The sequence below is a fragment of the Peromyscus californicus genome, unplaced genomic scaffold (genome assembly GCF_007827085.1).
Source record: "Peromyscus californicus insignis strain IS unplaced genomic scaffold, ASM782708v3 Scaffold_1__1_contigs__length_55948999, whole genome shotgun sequence".
Classification (NCBI taxonomy): Eukaryota; Metazoa; Chordata; class Mammalia; order Rodentia; family Cricetidae; genus Peromyscus; species Peromyscus californicus.
In genome coordinates, this window is record NW_026294492.1 from 6,638,811 (window position 1) to 6,655,723 (window position 16,913).

The following is a 16,913-nucleotide window of genomic DNA, read 5'->3' on the forward strand; positions in this document are numbered from 1 at the left end:
GTTAATACACTTCCTGCTTGTGCAGGAGACCCAAGTGCTGTTATGAGTACCCCGATTGGGTGGCTTCACATCTGCCTGTGACTCCAGCCCCAGGGGAATCTGACGACTCACACTGGCCTCCTTGGGCACTTGCCTGTACATGCACGTACCCATTCAAAGGCATACACAAGTAAAATAAAGTCTTTAAGAACCATGAATGTATATGTTAGCATTCATCTTCGTTTTTCCTCTCAAGTTGCAGTGGTAAATTTTCTCTTTGTACCTACCACACTTGTCTTTCTGTGACTTTCTCTAATAATTTGGTTGTATATTTCTTATTATAAGTGGATTAACCAAAAGAGAATGGGTGAATAATAAAATGTTAAGCCCTGCCAGGCCTGGAGAGTGACTCAGCGGTTAAGAGCACTTGCTGTAACTCCAGTGTAATTTCCCCTGGATCTGACTGACGCCCTTTTCTGGTGCATAGACATACATGCAGGCAAAACACCTATCACATTAAAAAATAGTTTTAGCCGGGCGGTGGTGGCACATGCCCAGAGGCAGGCGGATTTCTTTGAGCCCAAGACCAGCCTGGTCTACAAAGTGAGTTCCAGGACAGCCAGGACTGTTAAAACAGAGAAACCCTGTCTCGAAAAACACAACAAAATTAACAGTTTTGTTAAAAACCCAGCAAAATAGGAGTCATGTTTCCTGTTGGTAAATTGAGCGTATGATGTAAAATGATGAGCTTTATTGCAGAATCGTGAAGATAGGAGCAGACTTGTTTTTTGTTATGTTTTACTTATATTTTTGAAATAAATTCTCACTGTAATTCTGGCTGACCTAGATAGAACTCAGTAAGTAGACCAAGATGGCCTCAGACTCAAAGATTTTCCTACCTGCGGGTGCCTGAGGGCTGGAATCAATCCCAGCAGGCTCAAAGGGCAGAAGGTGATACAACCAGTGGTTTTTCAGGTTTAAATTTATTTTATTACCACTAGGTGGAGCGATTTAGCCAAGAAGTTCAAGTCACAGAGGCCCGCTGTTTCTATGGCTTCCAAATTGCCATGGAAAACATACATTCTGAAATGTACAGTCTCCTGATTGACACCTACATTAAAGATCCCAAGGAGAGGTGAGTATATACATGGTACGCTAAGGTACTCAGGATGCATTAACTTACTTCAAGTATTTTTGTTCATAAAGGGAGCGTGGACGGAACGACTGAGACTGTAGATATTTCTAGTGCCCTTGGTCATGAGTGCTTCGAGCAAAGGGCCTCAGTTCACTTTATTAGTTACTGGAATAAGATCCAGCGTGTGGTAGCTCATGTCTGTAATCCCAGCACCCCAGAGACCAGCAGCAGCATGGCTAAGAGCTCAAGAGCTAGCCAGATGAGATACTGTCTCTAACATCAAACACCACACCAGGGCCTGGAGAGATGACTCAGTGGTTAAGAGCACCTGTGGCTCTTTCAAATGACCTAGTTTTGGTTCCTAGGTTGGGGCAGCTCACAACTGTTTTAACACCAGTTACAGGGGGGGAAATATGATGCCCCCTTCTGGCCTCCACAGGCACTGCTTGCATATGGTGCAAAGATACATTCAGGCCAAACACTCATACATAAAAAATTAGATTTAAAAACGTGGCTACGAGAGTTGGCTCAGTGGCTAAGAGTACCAGCTACTCTTCCAGAGGTCCCGAGTTCAATTCCCAGCAACCGCATGGTGGCTCAGAGCCCTCTGTAGTGGAATCTGAGGTGCCCTCTTCTGGTGAGCAGGCATACATGCAGGTAGAATACTCCACTAAATGAAGAAACGTTGGCTACAAATGATTATAAGAAATGAAGTGGGCCGGGCGGTGGTGGCGCATGCCTTTAATCCCAGCACTCGGGAGGCAGAGCCAGGCGGATCTCTGTGAGTTCGAGGCCAGCCTGGGCTACCAAGTGAGTTCCAGGAGAGGCGCAAAGCTACACAGAGAAACCCTGTCTCGAAAAACCCAAAAAAAAAAAAAAAAGAAATGAAGTGGAGATGAGGGGAATTACATACTCTTACCGCTGAGTCAAAAGATGAATTTTAGGCCAGTTTAGTGAAATGTTACTCCACACTAGAGACTATAGAAGAGTAAAGAAGGCTTTTATGTGGTGGAGGTAGGGGACGGAGAGTCAGGGTTAGGGTGGCCCGTCAGCATCAGGATGGAAAGCTGATGTGGGACAGAAGCAGTGAATCGGGCCTACACCACAGCTCTTGTGCTGCCGGGGTCTGTGGTAGAGTAATCCACGCTATGCTTCTGCCTGCAGGGAGTATCTCTTCAATGCTATCGAAACGATGCCTTGTGTGAAGAAGAAGGCCGACTGGGCCTTGCGTTGGATTGGGGACAAAGAGGCTACGTACGGTAAGGACACCTTTTCTTCCTTACGCCCGAACTCGACTGTCCAAGTAATGTCACTGGATGGTGGCCCGGGCTGAGAACACTGAGCCCTCACTGAGAACATTTTGGTTTCCTAGGAGAACGTGTTGTGGCCTTCGCCGCCGTGGAAGGCATCTTCTTCTCCGGTTCTTTCGCATCCATATTCTGGCTCAAGAAGCGGGGACTGATGCCCGGCCTTACATTTTCCAATGAGCTTATCAGCAGAGACGAGGTGAGTCTGTAATAACTGATCTGCGGCTCTTAGATGTGTGCTCCTGTGTCGATGGACAGGGACCACTTCCAAAGAGAGCATTCGTTGTGTGGAAGGATTGGCCTGCAGAGGACAGGAGGGAGTGGGATGCCTGACAGGAGTTACAGACGGTTGGGAGCCTCCACGTAGGTGCTGGGAACTGAACCAGACTCCTTAAGGAGCAGTAAATGCTCATGACTGACTGCTGAGCCGTCTCAAGTTTTGGGGATCCAACCCAGGGTCTCATTGTTTGCTAGGCAAGTACTCTTGCCACTGAGCCACATTCTCGGCCCTGTATCCACATTTAATGTGTGAATTCAATCATGCGTAAACTCAGCAAGCAGTAAAATACCTTAAGGAATGAATTGCAACTGCTCCTATTCTTAGTACATATATTCCTAGTACCCTGTAGGCTTGAATGCACAAACAAAAGGTCTGGATAGGATTTCTAGGGTCTCGTAAGACATCCTTTGTGTGTCTTTACTTACAGGTTAATTAATTGGTAAGGCCCTGATGTGAGGTAAGAGTTTCCTTGGGATCCTGTAGGTCTTTGGAGTAAACTGAGGAAAGACAGAGAAAGTATCTATACTTAATAGTTGGTCCAACCTGAAAAGCAAGGAGCAGGAATCCCAGCATCCCTGGAGCCCAGTGGGCAGGGCAGGTGATTCTCTTCCTGTGTAGGAAGATGAGCCCTGAGAATTACTGGAGCCTGATGTGCTAAGAGTCACTGGTTTACCTCATCTGAAATTGTATCTAAAAGCTAACTGACCCTCCTTGTTGAGGAGAACTGGAGCTCGAGGCTGTGTGGAGATAGCTGAGCAAAGATAAGCCTCTTTGGATATCGGAAGGGGATAGGCCTGGCCTTACGCTATAGTAGGTGGCAGCTTTGACGGCCTTGAGTTGGGATAGCCTACTCCTAGGCATCATAATTGGCAGTTAAGCACCTGCTTTCTTTTCTTTTTTTCTGGTTTCTGATTTTCAAGGCAGGGTTTCTCTGTAATAGCCCTGGCTCTCCTGAATCTCACTCTGTAGACCAGGCTGGCCTTGAACTCACAGAGATCTGCCTGCCTCTGCCTCCTCCAAGTGCTGGGATTAAAGGCGTGCGCCACCACCGCCCAGGCCACCTGCTTTATTCTAGTCTGTAGCCTGGCTAGCCTGGAACAATATAGGCCAATCTGGCCTCAAACCCATGGGTGGTTGTGCCGGTGTATACTACCATACCAGGCTTAAATACCTTCCTTTTGACAAGCCACGTGCTCTAGGTGTGGCCAGACTACAAAGATGGATAGAGCAATTTTAGTCCACACAGGTGAACGATAGGCGTCTTCTTCAGCCTCACAGTGGTCTTGAACGTTCCCTTCCAGGGCTTACACTGTGACTTTGCCTGCCTGATGTTCAAGCACCTGGTACACAAGCCATCGGAACAGAGGGTAAAAGAAATAATTGTCAACGCCGTGAGGATAGAGCAGGTGGGTGACGTGTGCGGGTGGCCCTTGCACTTGCTGGCGGGGTCCCAGGCTTCAGGGTGCTCAGAAGCTCTGCTCGGCCTCTAGGAGTTCCTCACGGAGGCCTTGCCTGTGAAGCTCATCGGGATGAACTGCACTCTGATGAAGCAGTACATCGAGTTCGTGGCCGACAGGCTGATGCTGGAGCTGGGCTTTAACAAGGTAAAGTGTTATTTATGGCCTCCCCGCCCCTGCACCCCCTCCCCCTTTTTTTTAACTTGTTTTCAGGATTTATATCTTGATGTGACTTTTTCCAGATTTTCAAAGTAGAGAATCCATTTGACTTCATGGAAAATATTTCACTAGAAGGAAAGACAAACTTCTTTGAGAAGCGAGTGGGCGAGTACCAGAGGATGGGGGTGATGTCGAGTTCAACAGAGAATTCTTTTACCTTGGATGCTGATTTCTAAGTAAACCGATGGTGCTCTTTGCTGATTTTCCTCCCCTTGTCATAAAAAAAAAAAAAAAAATCAGCAAAAAAAAAACAACCCAAAAAACAATCAACTAGCTACACCATGAATGGTCATTAAATTTGTTATCCGGTATCTAAAAGCTGTGTAGCTACCTCAGTTGGTACTTTTTTTGCTAGTGGGTCACTAGCAAAAAAGAGAGGATGTTTACCAACAAAAGGGGAGATCCTGTCCTTGGTCACCTTGGGCTCAACGCGCCCGCTAACAGCATTGATCCAGGCTTTTTGAGAGGCGGCCCTCCAGCAAGCAGGACTAAACATTTAGTTGCCGAAAGGCCGTTTAAAGATGTCAGCCTCATCCACTCCTTCCTGCGGACTCTAGAGTTTACTTAAGTTTGTAAATAAAACTGGCACTTTGCACATAGTCAAGGAGGGGCAGAAAGCCTGGTTAATTTGGTTTCTAGACCAAGCACCAAGTGTTCTCTTTACCACTCACTGATGGCAGCTGATTAAAATCTAAGTGACTAAGAAGTTAGTGCTGGGTAAGCATGTCATTTCCAAAGCTTGGTGTTCTTCGGTGACTTCAAATGCTTTTTCATCAGCTTTGAAGTCAGTCCTGTGAGATCTAGGCATTAGCCTGCTGGTGCTAGTCATGGACAGGGTGAATGTTACCCCAGAGATCAGGGCATCTCCTGCTTCATAGAACTTCCAGCTTTGAGTCTCTAGAAACTTAGGCGGGATTTGGGACACTTGCTGGTTAGCCCAGGCCCGGTCTTCATTTGTATGAAAAGCAGTATCTTTTTTTTTTTTTCCCCAAGTTATACTTTGCCCCATTTCTAGTTTGTATGGAGTCCTGAAAAGGCTTTATAAGGTAGGATTTTCAATAGTGACCCGCACACACTCTTGATTTTTGTCAGTAGTAAAGCTCTGGCTGAAATCAGCTCTCCTAAAAGATGCAGGAGGCTTTTGATTGTGTGAACAAGTACTATTGAAATTGGATCCACTTATTAACTGACGAGACCTGGAACTTGCTGTGTAGACCAGGTTTAGTCTCTTAAACTTGCCTATGTCTCCCAAACACTGGGATTAAGGTTTGTGCCACCATACCTGGCTTTACCCGGTGAATTCCTAAACGCCAGAAACCAGTACTACATGGGCTGTTAATGTGTATTCCACTCAGATTGTCAGGCTGAAATGCAGACCAGTAGATACAGCTAACAGCTAGTGTGAATTAATCTTTTATGTGCATTGATCTGTTTTTGTGTTTAGGGAATAATCTAGAATTCACCTAGTGAGTTTGAGAGACTGGTTAGGGGTACATAAGTGGAATTGTCTTACATCAAAACAGCGAAAGCAAGTGTGTTAACTGATGTGTATCAGCTGTTTGACCCCCGGTCGCTTTTCTTTATTGTTTTGTACTATGAGATTGTTTATACTTTTTAAATTATTTTTATTGTTGAAATTAATAAAAAAAAGTCTCAAAATTGCATGGCACACAAGTGTTAAATGATTTAACTGAAACTGCTCTTGATGCCAGTTCTTTGGGTAAAATTTACATTGTGTTTTTAGAAAGTTTCTCATTGAAGCTAAGGGGCTTGTTTCCTCCTTGTCAGCTCTGGGGGAGATTTTCCTCTTACATAGCACATGTAGGAAGTAGATATACCCTGGGCCTCTGTGTGTGGGATCTGTGGCACCAGGTCTAGTCCAGGCTCGCTTCAGCCTCTTGAATGCTGGGGTTACAGGTGTATACCGCCATGCCTGACTTGGGATGGGGACAGTAAAATTGGTCTCACGTACTCCAGGATGGCCTTGAACTCCCGACTCTGCTCAGTCTTCTAGGTGTTGAAGTTCTTATTCTGACAACCTTGGCTAGGCCACTTTCTCATCCGAAAGCATCCAGCTACAGGGCTTCCAAGAGGGAGCCTGACTCCGCTGTCCCTCCAACTGGTGTGAATTAGAGTTCAGGCTAGTCTCTATTATCTCAGGTCCGTCCTTGTCTCCTCACATTTCTACAGCCTCTGTGACCTGAGATACTGTCAAACCAGCCATTCCTGAGGGCCCTGTCACTGCTGTGCTGTGGGCTCTCTTGTTAGGCCCTTCTGGGCTGCGCTGTGGGGCCAGGACCCAGAAGTCCCTCCATGGGGAACTTGCTGAGTGAGTGGACCTGGTGTGTCATACTGCAAAGGGATAAGGAAGGTCACATGTATTTCTCCACACCACCACATCTACAGAGGTGGCGTGGCTCCTGCCCGTGAGTGCTCTCGTTCCTGCTTCTGTAAGCTCAGCACATCTGTACTGCCTAGCATGAGACCTTCAAGGATGGGTGACAGGAGACTGAGAAAAGATGAAGTGTTTGGTCTGAGGTCTATGTCCAAGAGGATGTCATCAGGTTGTGGGCAGGGCCCCCTGGGGAAGGACAGGTTACTGCTTTAAGAGGATCTGTTGTCACAGCAGCCTTGCTGTGGACAGACCTGGGTCTTATTCTGTGACAGCAGTGGACAGCGGCATTGTGGGACAGTAGGAGAAATAAGTCTTATGCCATAGGGGAAGGGCCACTTGGGTTGCCCTGGGGTGCACCTGGGCAGCCCATGACTTTCGTCAGCTCACCCTCTAAGTTCTTAGGCATTTGGATCTGGAAGAAATGGGGCTACCTGGCATAACCTTCAGAAAAGGGACTCGGTGTGGGATGTGCATTGGTCTTAGATGTGTTTTTGGCTCTGTACAAGCTCCAGACAGGCTTATGTAAGGCTACATTTCATTGCACGGGAGCACATGGAGGTCTTGTCTGCTGAGGTGGAGCCTGCCTGCTGAGAGCAGATCTGTGATACCTTTCTTTTCCCCTCTGTCTACTAGTCAATGGCATGGCCATTCAGAGTGCTTACTGCCGGGCGGTGGTGGTGCACGCCTTTAATCCCAGCGCTCGGGAGGCAGAGGCAGGCGGATCTCTGTGAGTTCGAGGCCAGCCTGGGCTACAAAGCGAGTTCCAGGAAAGGAAAGCTACACAGAGAAACCCTGTCTTAAAAAAGAGTGCTTACTTTTGTGAAATGGAAACAAGATGATTTGCTAATACTCGGGCTGAAGGGCTCCCTGACTATCTCAGTGTTACTGGGGGACCAGTGGCCCCTACTGATAGTAGTCTGGAGTTCCTGATAATGGTTTTGCTTAGCAAGATGTTCCAGGCCTTGAATGTAAGTGGCTGTAGGGGGTTGTATGGCCTCTTCAGATGAGACAGCCTCCAGTGTAGACACCATCTTGGTGTCTGGGCATCACGGAGAACGCAGCTGTGACCCCCTCCATGGGTCTGGTCTGGCAGTTTTCAGACAGAAGCAATGATTGACAAAGGTGTTAGGTTTTACTTCTGCGAGATCGTTTAGAATGTGAGAGACAGCCAGAGGTGGCGGGCTGCCTGGCAGGGAGGAAGTGGATTGTATGCTATGAAGCCTTTCTTTTTTTTTTCTCTTTGATTATCGGACCATTTTGCATTTAAAGAAATAAAAACTGTTTTGTACGTGATGTAGCCTCTGAGGGAATTTCCCAGGGGAATCCTAGAGCTGGGGACTTCAAAGATTCCATCTACTCTCTTGGTGGGGTAGGTAGGGGAAGGAATCAGCAGAACGAGGGGGCCACACCTGCCTGTTTTCCTTTATGATTCTGCTGGCCAGAAAAGGAGGCACAGAGCCTTCTCTTCCAAGGAGTTTCTGGGGGTGCTGACCCTCTGGGGAACTGGGAGTCGGAACTCATGGGAACACAGGCGTTGTCTCCCACTGGCCCTCCCGCTCCATACTCTCCTCTGAGACAGGGCCTGGAACTCATGTAGACCAGGCTAGCTCTAGATTCTAATTCCCCTGCCTCTGCTTCCTGAGTGCTGGATCAAAGTCATATGCTAGCACATCCGAGTTAAGGGCCTCTCTCGGGTCCTCTCTGCCCTCTTTAGACCTTCTTCCTTCCCTGGGTCTTCGCCATGCTGACCGGAGATTGCTGGGTCAGGCAGCAGGGCTTGAAACCACTTCCTAGTCTGCGCCTGCTGCTCGCGGGTGACCAGCAGGCTTCACCTGATTCGGGGGGTGCTTCTGACACCTAAGGCACGCACCCCAGCTGTCACCCCGATGTTATTAGTATGTGGTTACAAGGAGTGTCGGGACATCCAGGACAGAGAGGAGGCAGTGGCCCCAGGTGGTGGGATCCTCATCATTCCTCAGGTGACTGGCTTGGCGGTGGAGCTACCCAGAGCAAATGCTGAGTGGATGTCCCAAGGGGAAGTAGGCCCAGCTGGAATCACTGTCTCTAGCATTTGCTAGAATGGTCCCCATGTTTTCCCCAACAAGGGATGCCCCATTTGGGTGTCCCATAAGCATGACTCAAACTGCACCCCAGTTCTGCTTAGCTCTCATACCCTGTTTCCCAGTTCAAGGAATGGGGAGCCCCGCCCAGGGTAAGGAGGTAATCCAGGCCTCACTGACAGCTGCTATTTTTACCTGTGGCCAGGAGAGGGAGCTCCTGCCTTCCGACGTTCCTCACCAGGCACCAGGCCTCCTCTCTGCCTGCATGGTACCATCCCCTCTCACCTGACTGTCCTTGCTCATGGTCAAGCCACTACGTTGCATGACCTCGCCCTCCATCGGGCTCAGTCCAGGGTTTTTACCCACCCTCTCTGGAGTCTCCCCGACCAGAGCCGTTTCGCCCCGACCCCTCCCATTTCTCATCGGCCCTCTATCGGGCCCCACATTGGCTGTAAACTCAACCCTTTGGCCCCAATTTAGAGAGCACTGGGAACTTTCCCAGACCAAGCCAAGCCAAGTCAGGACCCCTTTTGTGACCTCTGGGTCTTTAACGGTGTGGACCTGAGTTTATCACCCCGAAGGAGACTCTCTTTGCATGCTTTTAGAATGGTTCAGGGAAGGGACGACTGGCCTGGGAAAGCTGCTGTGTCCAGCGCATGAGGCTCACACCATAGAGACCACCTGAGGTGGTGAGTGCAGAGCCCTGGGCACCAGAATGCGTGGTGGTACTCAGGCTTCCCGCTTCTTCCCTTGCTTAGCCCTCTCCCGTCCTGGCTGTCCTTCCTCATCTTCATCCTGGCTGTCCTCCCAATAGCCGTGGGTGCCCACGGCACGCACCCAGGTTGCCATCTCCTCCCCGTTCACAGGTTTGCTGTGACGGTCCTTCAGCCTGCAGAGTGGCTGGCAGCTGGAGCGTCAGATCATGGGGCCAGAAAGCTCAAGGGAAGACCGAGTCCCTGGCTTTCCCTCCTGCGCATGTCCCTCGGTTCTGAGCCAGGCCTGTACTGTGTCTTTAGTTGGAGGGACTGTGGTAGGCAGCTTCCTCCTCTTTCACCGCGGGCTCTCCCGAGGGCAGAGGTGAGGTCTCAGAGCTCTCGCTAATGCAGTCTGTTCTGCTTGTAGTTTTCCTGGGAACCAGGGCTTATGCAGATGTCCATATGATGGGGCCAGGGAATTAGCTTTATGGAGCTGTTGGCAGGGCATCATTTGGCAGCCCTGTGCCTCGTCAGATTCCTGGGACTTTTGAGCCACAGCTCCAGCTGCATACAGCTGCCCACCCTCTCCTAACACTCAGCTTCTGGGCCCCAAACATACAAGCAACCTTACTATCCTGGCCCTTCAGTGATCCCCAACAAACTGTCTGGCATGTAGGTGGGTTTGCTATTTTTAGTAGCTAAGTTGTTGAGACATTGGAAAGCCTCTACTTCTTTTGGAACAGAAAGCTTCCAGAAGCATTTTTATATCTTTGCTTCTGTGGAATTCAGGAGATCATCTTTACCTGGGGAGTGTCAGCCAGTATGTGTGGGAGGACAAGGTTGTCTTGTGGGAAGAATCAATTAGCATTCATGTGCTCTGATGGTGGGGGTGGGGTGGGGGTGGGGAGTGGGGGGCGATTGGGAGGTGTGCAAATTCATTGCTCAGGCTGGAGTGTGGTGGCGCTGGGTGGTGGTGACTTTTTGTTGTTTGAGACAGGGCTTCTCTGTGTAGCCCTGGCTGACCTGGAACTTATTCTATAGACCAGGCTGGCCTAGAACTCACAGAGATCCACCTCCCTCTGTCTCCCTTGTAGTGGAATTAAAGGCATCTGCCACCGTGCCCGGCTGACGGTGACGTTTGAAAACTAGCTTGAGCACGAGAGTGGAGTCACCAGGGCTGCTTTCAAAGGGAGACGGATGGTCTTTCTGTTGTAAGTAGATATCTGTGCTAGGGGAAGGCTGGAGTATGGTCGGTGTCTCAGGCACCAGGTGGGCAGGGGAGCGGGGGTCAGGGCCAGGTCTGAAGGGTCTCTTGTGCCCTCTTAGATTCATTTCTGTTGCTGTGATGAAACACTGAGACTAAAATCCACTTGAGGGAGAAATGGGTTTATTTCATTTTATTACAATCCCAGGTTATTACCATTGTTGTGCGGAAGTCAAGGCAGGAACTTCCAAGCAGCTAGCCACTCCACACCCGATCAAGAACGGAGAGAAATGAATGCACTTGCTTGCTTGTTTGCACTCAGCTCAATCTCTCCACCCTTAGACAGAGCAGGGCTCCTTGCCTAGGGAATGGGGCCGCCTGTAGTGGGCTGGTTCTTCCCATATCAGTTAACCTAATTCAGACAGCCCTCCACAGACGTACCCACAGGTCAACCCAACGTAGACAGTCTGTCACCGAGATTCTCTTCCCAAGATGATTCCATATTGTGTCAAATTTATAGATAAAACTAACCATGGCAAGGGCCGTACAGTGTATTCCAAGCCCCTCCAGCCCCAGAGACTGACACCATCAGATTTTCATTTCATAGAAGCCTCTGACTTGTTTTTTATTTTGGTTTGTTTTGGTTGGTTGCTTTTTCTCTTTCTTTCTTTCTTAAGATTTATTTATTTATTATGTATACAGTGTTCTGTCTGCATGTCTGCCCACACACCAGAAGAGGGCATCAGATCTTATTATATGTAGATGGCTGTGAGCCACCATGTGGTTGCTGGAAATTGAACTCAGGATCTCTAGGAAGAGCAGCCAGTGCTCTTAACCTCTGAACCATCTCTCCAGCCCTGAGCCATCTCTCCAGCCCCTGGTTGGTTGGTTTTTCAAGCCAGGGTTTCTTTGTGTACCCCTGACTGTCCTGGAACTCGCTATGTAGACCAGGCTGGCCTTGAACTCAGACACACCTGCCTCTGCCCCTGAGTGCTGGGATCAAAGGCGAATACCAGTACAACCTGGCTTGTTGCTTTGGTTTTTGAGACGGAGTCTCCTTTAGTCATGTAGCACAGGCTGGTGTTGAACTTACGATGTAGCTGGCCATGACCTTGAACATCTGGTCTCACCATGCCTAATCCATGTGGTACTGGGGATTGAACCCAAGGCTTCAAACATGCTAGACAAGCATTCTGCCAACTGAGCTATAAGCCCCCAGCTCACCAGCTCATTTTTTATGTGGAGACCAGCTGTGTGTCAAGAGCAAGCCACCCCGCCATGTTCAAGACACTTTCCTGCATTCTGTTCTCTTTTGTGTCATTTTATTTTATTTTTTTTTAAGATTTATTTATTTATTATGTACACAGAAGAGGGTGCCAGATCTCATTACAGATGGTTGTGAGTCACCACGTGGGTGCTGGGAATTGAACTCAGGACCTCTGGAAGAGCAGTCGGTGCTCTTAACCTCTAAGCCATCTCTCCAGCCCTCATTTGTCATATTTTAAATGCTTGCAACCCTCCACATTGATTTCCTGCCTCTCTCAATAGTCTTGCTCTGCAGTGTTCATCGTACTGGGTTGCAGAGGGACAAGCCAGAAGCCAAGGCCAACACTGATGAGATTGGCGAGCACTCTGGAGCCAGCCCTGGGGAAAACAGAGGTTCCATCGAGGTGATGTTGCCCCCTAGGACTTAGAGGTGTCTCTGGTCTGGAGGTGCTGTATGTTCTTCTCAAGTGACATGGTATGCCCTGCATGCCACTGTGGGGTCTGTGGAGGATCAGAACTGTGGTTTCATAACTCACACACACCGTCTGGTGTCTGAGAACCACTTCATTAAATGTCATGTGGATTCAAAATAGAATCATATCTCTGAGACAAAGCCCATTGAGCCAGGAGCCAGCACAGGATTGGAACAGGCAATGTCTCACTGGAGCAGGGACTGCAAGCCGGAGGCTGCTGTCTGGGGACCAGCACACTCCATTCTTTTCTCCGTTCACATCTGTCTGGACTTCCTAGATTTGGCAGGTGATCTCAGAGCCTGGGGGTCTGCAGTGCGTTGGAGGCAGCCAGGGATAAAGGAGGACAGGTCCTCTGTCATACTCTCAGATGAAACTGTGCAGCTCAGAGTGCTCCCCCTCCACAGCTGAGTGCTCCTCCCTTCCCTACTGCCCCAGCTGGATCCTCAACTGCCTCCAGGGAGGTGCTCTGGGCCAGGAGCATGGACCTGGGGCCACACTGTTAATGAGAAGCAGAGGTGGTTTGAACATGAGCTCGAGGCTCCAAGCCCAGCCCTTTCCTTAGCCCGAGCTGCCCCGTTCCTGAGCACCTTGCTTTCAGTACTAGAGAGTCGAACTGCAAGGGCATGAGTGGATTTGGTAGAATGCTTGGGGGAGGGCTTTTGGTCCACCATTTTTAAGGCTTCTTTGTAATTCTAATGTGTGTCATGAAATACGGATGGAAAGAATGGTCTTGTGTCTGCCGTCTGTCCCCAACCTTCTGTCTATCTGGTCAACCATTGTGGGAGAAGGGGTCTGCTAGCTCAGACTCTGCAGCCTAGAGTACTCCCCTACCACAACTGAGTGCTCCCTGTTCTGTCCCAGCTGAGTTCGCCTCCCTTCCCTACTGTCTCAGGTGAGTGCTCCTCCCTCCCCTCTGCCCCAGGTGAGTGCTCCTTCCTCCCCTCTGCCCCAGGTGAGTGCTCCTTCCTCCCCTCTGCCCCAGATGAGTGCTCCTTCCTCCCCTCTGCCCCAGGTGAGTGCTCCTTCCTCCCCTCTGCCCCAGATGAGTGCTCCTCCCTCTATTGTCCCAGCTGAGTGCTCCTCCCTCCTCTATTGTCCCAGCTGAGTGTTCCTCCCTCCTCTATTGTCCCAGCTGAGTGCTCCTCCCTCCTCTATTGTCCCAGCTGAGTGCTCCTCCCTCCTCTATTGTCCCAGCTGAGTGCTCCTCCCTCCCCAACTGTCCCAGGTGAGTGCTCCTCCCTCCCCTCTGCCCCAGGTGAGTGCTCCTCCCTCCTCCACTGCCCCAGGTGAGTGCTCCTCCCTCCTCCACTGCCCCAGGTGAGTGCTCCTCCCTCCTCCACTGCCCCAGGTGAGTGCTCCTCCCTCCTCCACTGCCCCAGGTGAGTGCTCCTCCCTCCTCCACTGCCCCAGATGAGTGCTCTTCCCCTCTGCCCCTGATTGATTTTTTTTTTCTTTTTGACTTCTTTTTCTTTTTTTGAGACAAGGTTTCTCTATATCGCCCTGAACAGCCAGAAACTCACTACATAGACCAGGCTGGCCTCGAACTCACAGAGATCCACCTGGCTCTGCCTCCTGAGTACTGGGATTAAAGGTGTGCGCCACCAGGCCTAGGGGATCCGGTGTTGCTATTGCCCGTGTGTGTGTGCATGTGTGTGTGTGTGTGTGTGTGTGTGTGTGTGTGTGTGTGTGCCCGTGCACACCTGTGCGTGTGTTTGTAGTATGTGTGGTGCACGTGTGTGTGCGTGTGTGTGTGCGTGTGCGCGTGTGTGTGTGCGTGTGTGTGTGTCTATGTGTTTGTAGTATGTGTGGTGCACGTGTGTGTGCAGAGGATGGAAGCCCACAGCTGACTCTGGATGTGTTCTCTGATCTCTCCCCACCTCACATACTGAGGCCGGGTCCGTCCCAGCCTGGGGCGCACTCTTTGACCCAGTCTGCCTGGGCAGCTTGCCCTGGCGTCCTGTCTCTCCTGCTCACACGCTGGGATTCTGTGGCCACTGTGCCCCCCTGGCTTTCCCATGGGTTCTGGGGATCTGAACTCGGGTCCTTGTGCTGTGAGGCAAGCGCTTTACCGGCTGAGCCGTCTCACTGGCGCCCCGTGCGCCTCACTCCCGGTCTGTCCTCACGTGATTGATTTCTCCCTTCATGCCTCAGTTCATCGGCCTGGGTTCGCTCTTTCGCTCTGCCTGCTCCCGAGCTCTAATGTCCCCCTCACTGCTCCTGCTTTCTCGATGACTGCTTTATTCATTTTTGTTGTTTAATTGACAGCGAAAGGCTCAGTGGCAGTTCCCGTTGGGTCTGGTGACATCCTCACTAGTACGCTGTCACCTACTCCATGCCTTTCCTGTCCCTTTCTTCTTTCTATTCTGTTGTCCTTCGGCAGCTTTCTGAAGGTTCCTACCCTTGCCTCTCCTCTCTTCTGCGTCTTTTACCTGTTGATGGTGAGTGAGGGGGGGCTAGGATCTACCGAGACCAGGGCACTCATTGTGTCAGGGCTGTTGGAAACAGAGGCTCCCCCTCCTCCTCTTCCTCCTCCTCTCCCTTCTCTTCCTATCCGTCCTCCTGCTCCCCATCTCTCCTCCTGCTCCTCCTGCTCCTCTCTTCTGCTTCCCGGATCCTCCTGCTCCCCATCTCCTCTCCCTCCTCCTGCTCCCCATCTCCTCCTCCTGCCCCCACCCTGCCCTGTGATCTTTGCTGGGGCAGATATGGTTTATCGGGGAGTCTTCACTCTCTTGGCTTTCCTGCTTTATCCAGGCTGCCAATGCTGCTGTTCCAAGCTCCTGTGCTCCACCCCGATGCTGACGGGATGCTGGTGAGCAGCTGGGCTCCGTGGTCGTCACTTCCTCACGGCTCTGCTCTCTGTTGTCTGGCTTGGCAGCAGTCTTTGGGCTTATTCTTGGAGTTTCCACCTCTCTTTTGTGTTCCTTGGAGGAGTTTGTATCAGAGACAGAGTTTATATTCTGTTTGGCTTTCTCCCTCTTCCTTTGGGATGCTTTTCTTTCTTCTTTTCCTGGCTTATCGAGATATAATTGGCACACAGCACATGGTGCCTATTTAGTGCGGTATCAGTTTAATATTGTATCATTTTGTTACGACGGTGAACCACCAGAGGCAGGCCAACTTTAAGAAGAAAAGTTCACTTAGCTCAGTGTTCAGCGTGGCCCAGCTTCTGACACGGGAGCCAACAAGAACAACCGATCACATTGAAGAACAGGAAGGCTGAGAAGCTGGGGTGCCCACATTTCTCTCCACTGACCTAAGCCGCCCCCCTGCCCCGCCTCAGATGGCAGTCCTTTGAGGACCTAGCTCTCATTACACAAACCTCAGGGAATGAACCCCAGCCCAGCGGTAGTAAGTCTGTAGTACTTAATAAGTTGCTTTGTTTTGCAGTAGTGAATACTGAAACTGGGACCTTCTATGAGCTGGGTAAGCACCCTACCACTAGCTAGATCCTTACTCTCCTATTGAGAAGTTTGCCGGAAATGTCTACTACAAGGCCGTCACAACTGAGCCAATAGCATCCCTATCCCATAGTTTCCCCCAAAGATCACAAAGGATTTATTTATTTATTTATTGTTTATTTGTTTGTTTTTTTTTTTGTTTTTTGAGACAGGGTTTCTCTGTGTAGCCCTGGCTGTCTTGGAACTCGTTCTGTAGACCAGGCTGGCCTCGAACTCAGAGATCCACCTGCCTCTTCCTCCTGAGTGCTGGGATCACAGGCATGCACCACCACTGCCTGGCTATTTTTTAATCACGTTTATGTGTGTGGGTATGTGCCCGTGAGTGCAGCTACCTGGGAGTACAGGTGCCTTTGGAGGGCAGAAGAGGGTGTTGGACACCCCTCGCCCCTGGTGCTGAAGGTATATAGACAGTTTGTGAGTCGCCCCATGATGATCTGGGGGCTGGGAATAGAACTTGGGTCCTCTGCAAGAGTAATATGTGCTTTTAACTGCTGAGCCACTTCTCCAGCCCCAGAAGTAGATTCTTATGGTATGTCTTTTATCAGGCCTCTCCAGGTTGGTTGTAAGTGCCCTGAAATCCATCAGGTGCTGTGTGCAACAGCTGGATCCTTCCTCTCACCCCATTGTGGTTCCTTGAATGACATCATACCATGGTCCGCTCCGGGTCTCATTCACAAAAGGGCGTTCAGCTCCTTCTTGGCTGTTCTGTTAATGCACTGTGGGCACCTTCGGATCTCACTGGCCCGGGCTTTTCTTCCTCTTGGGTGCGTCTGTGGGAGTGCCGTGACAACCAGCTCATGTGGTCAGCATGTGTTTAACTTTGAAGGAAGTTGTCGAATTGCGTCATTTTATATGCCTAGGGGCACATGACAGCCGTGTGAGGGTTCTGGTGCCTTCGCCTCTGTGCCAGTGGTGGCGTGGCAAGACTTAGATTTGATCTATCCTCGTGGGTGGCTAGCGTGCTCCCTTGTGGTTTTCATTTAAG

At 50.1% G+C, this 16,913-nt stretch overlaps 1 protein-coding gene across 4 annotated transcripts in view; it reads left to right on the forward strand.

The window, feature by feature from the left end:
- Rrm2 (ribonucleotide reductase regulatory subunit M2) overlaps positions 1-16,913 on the forward strand; it is a 48,925-nt gene that overhangs the window by 27,411 nt on the left and 4,601 nt on the right. For 2 of the 4 annotated variants that reach the window (XM_052745830.1, XM_052745831.1), the window contains 6 exons: positions 981-1,114; positions 2,279-2,373; positions 2,487-2,620; positions 4,003-4,107; positions 4,192-4,305; positions 4,401-6,039. In XM_052745830.1, the coding sequence (XP_052601790.1) occupies positions 981-1,114; positions 2,279-2,373; positions 2,487-2,620; positions 4,003-4,107; positions 4,192-4,305; positions 4,401-4,553 (735 nt within the window). In that variant the 3' untranslated portion in view covers positions 4,554-6,039. Of the gene's footprint in view, positions 1-980; positions 1,115-2,278; positions 2,374-2,486; positions 2,621-4,002; positions 4,108-4,191; positions 4,306-4,400; positions 6,040-10,621; positions 10,739-12,279; positions 16,024-16,913 lie in introns of those variants that run through there. The other 2 variants (XR_008220118.1, XR_008220117.1) reach the window with 2 other exon arrangements.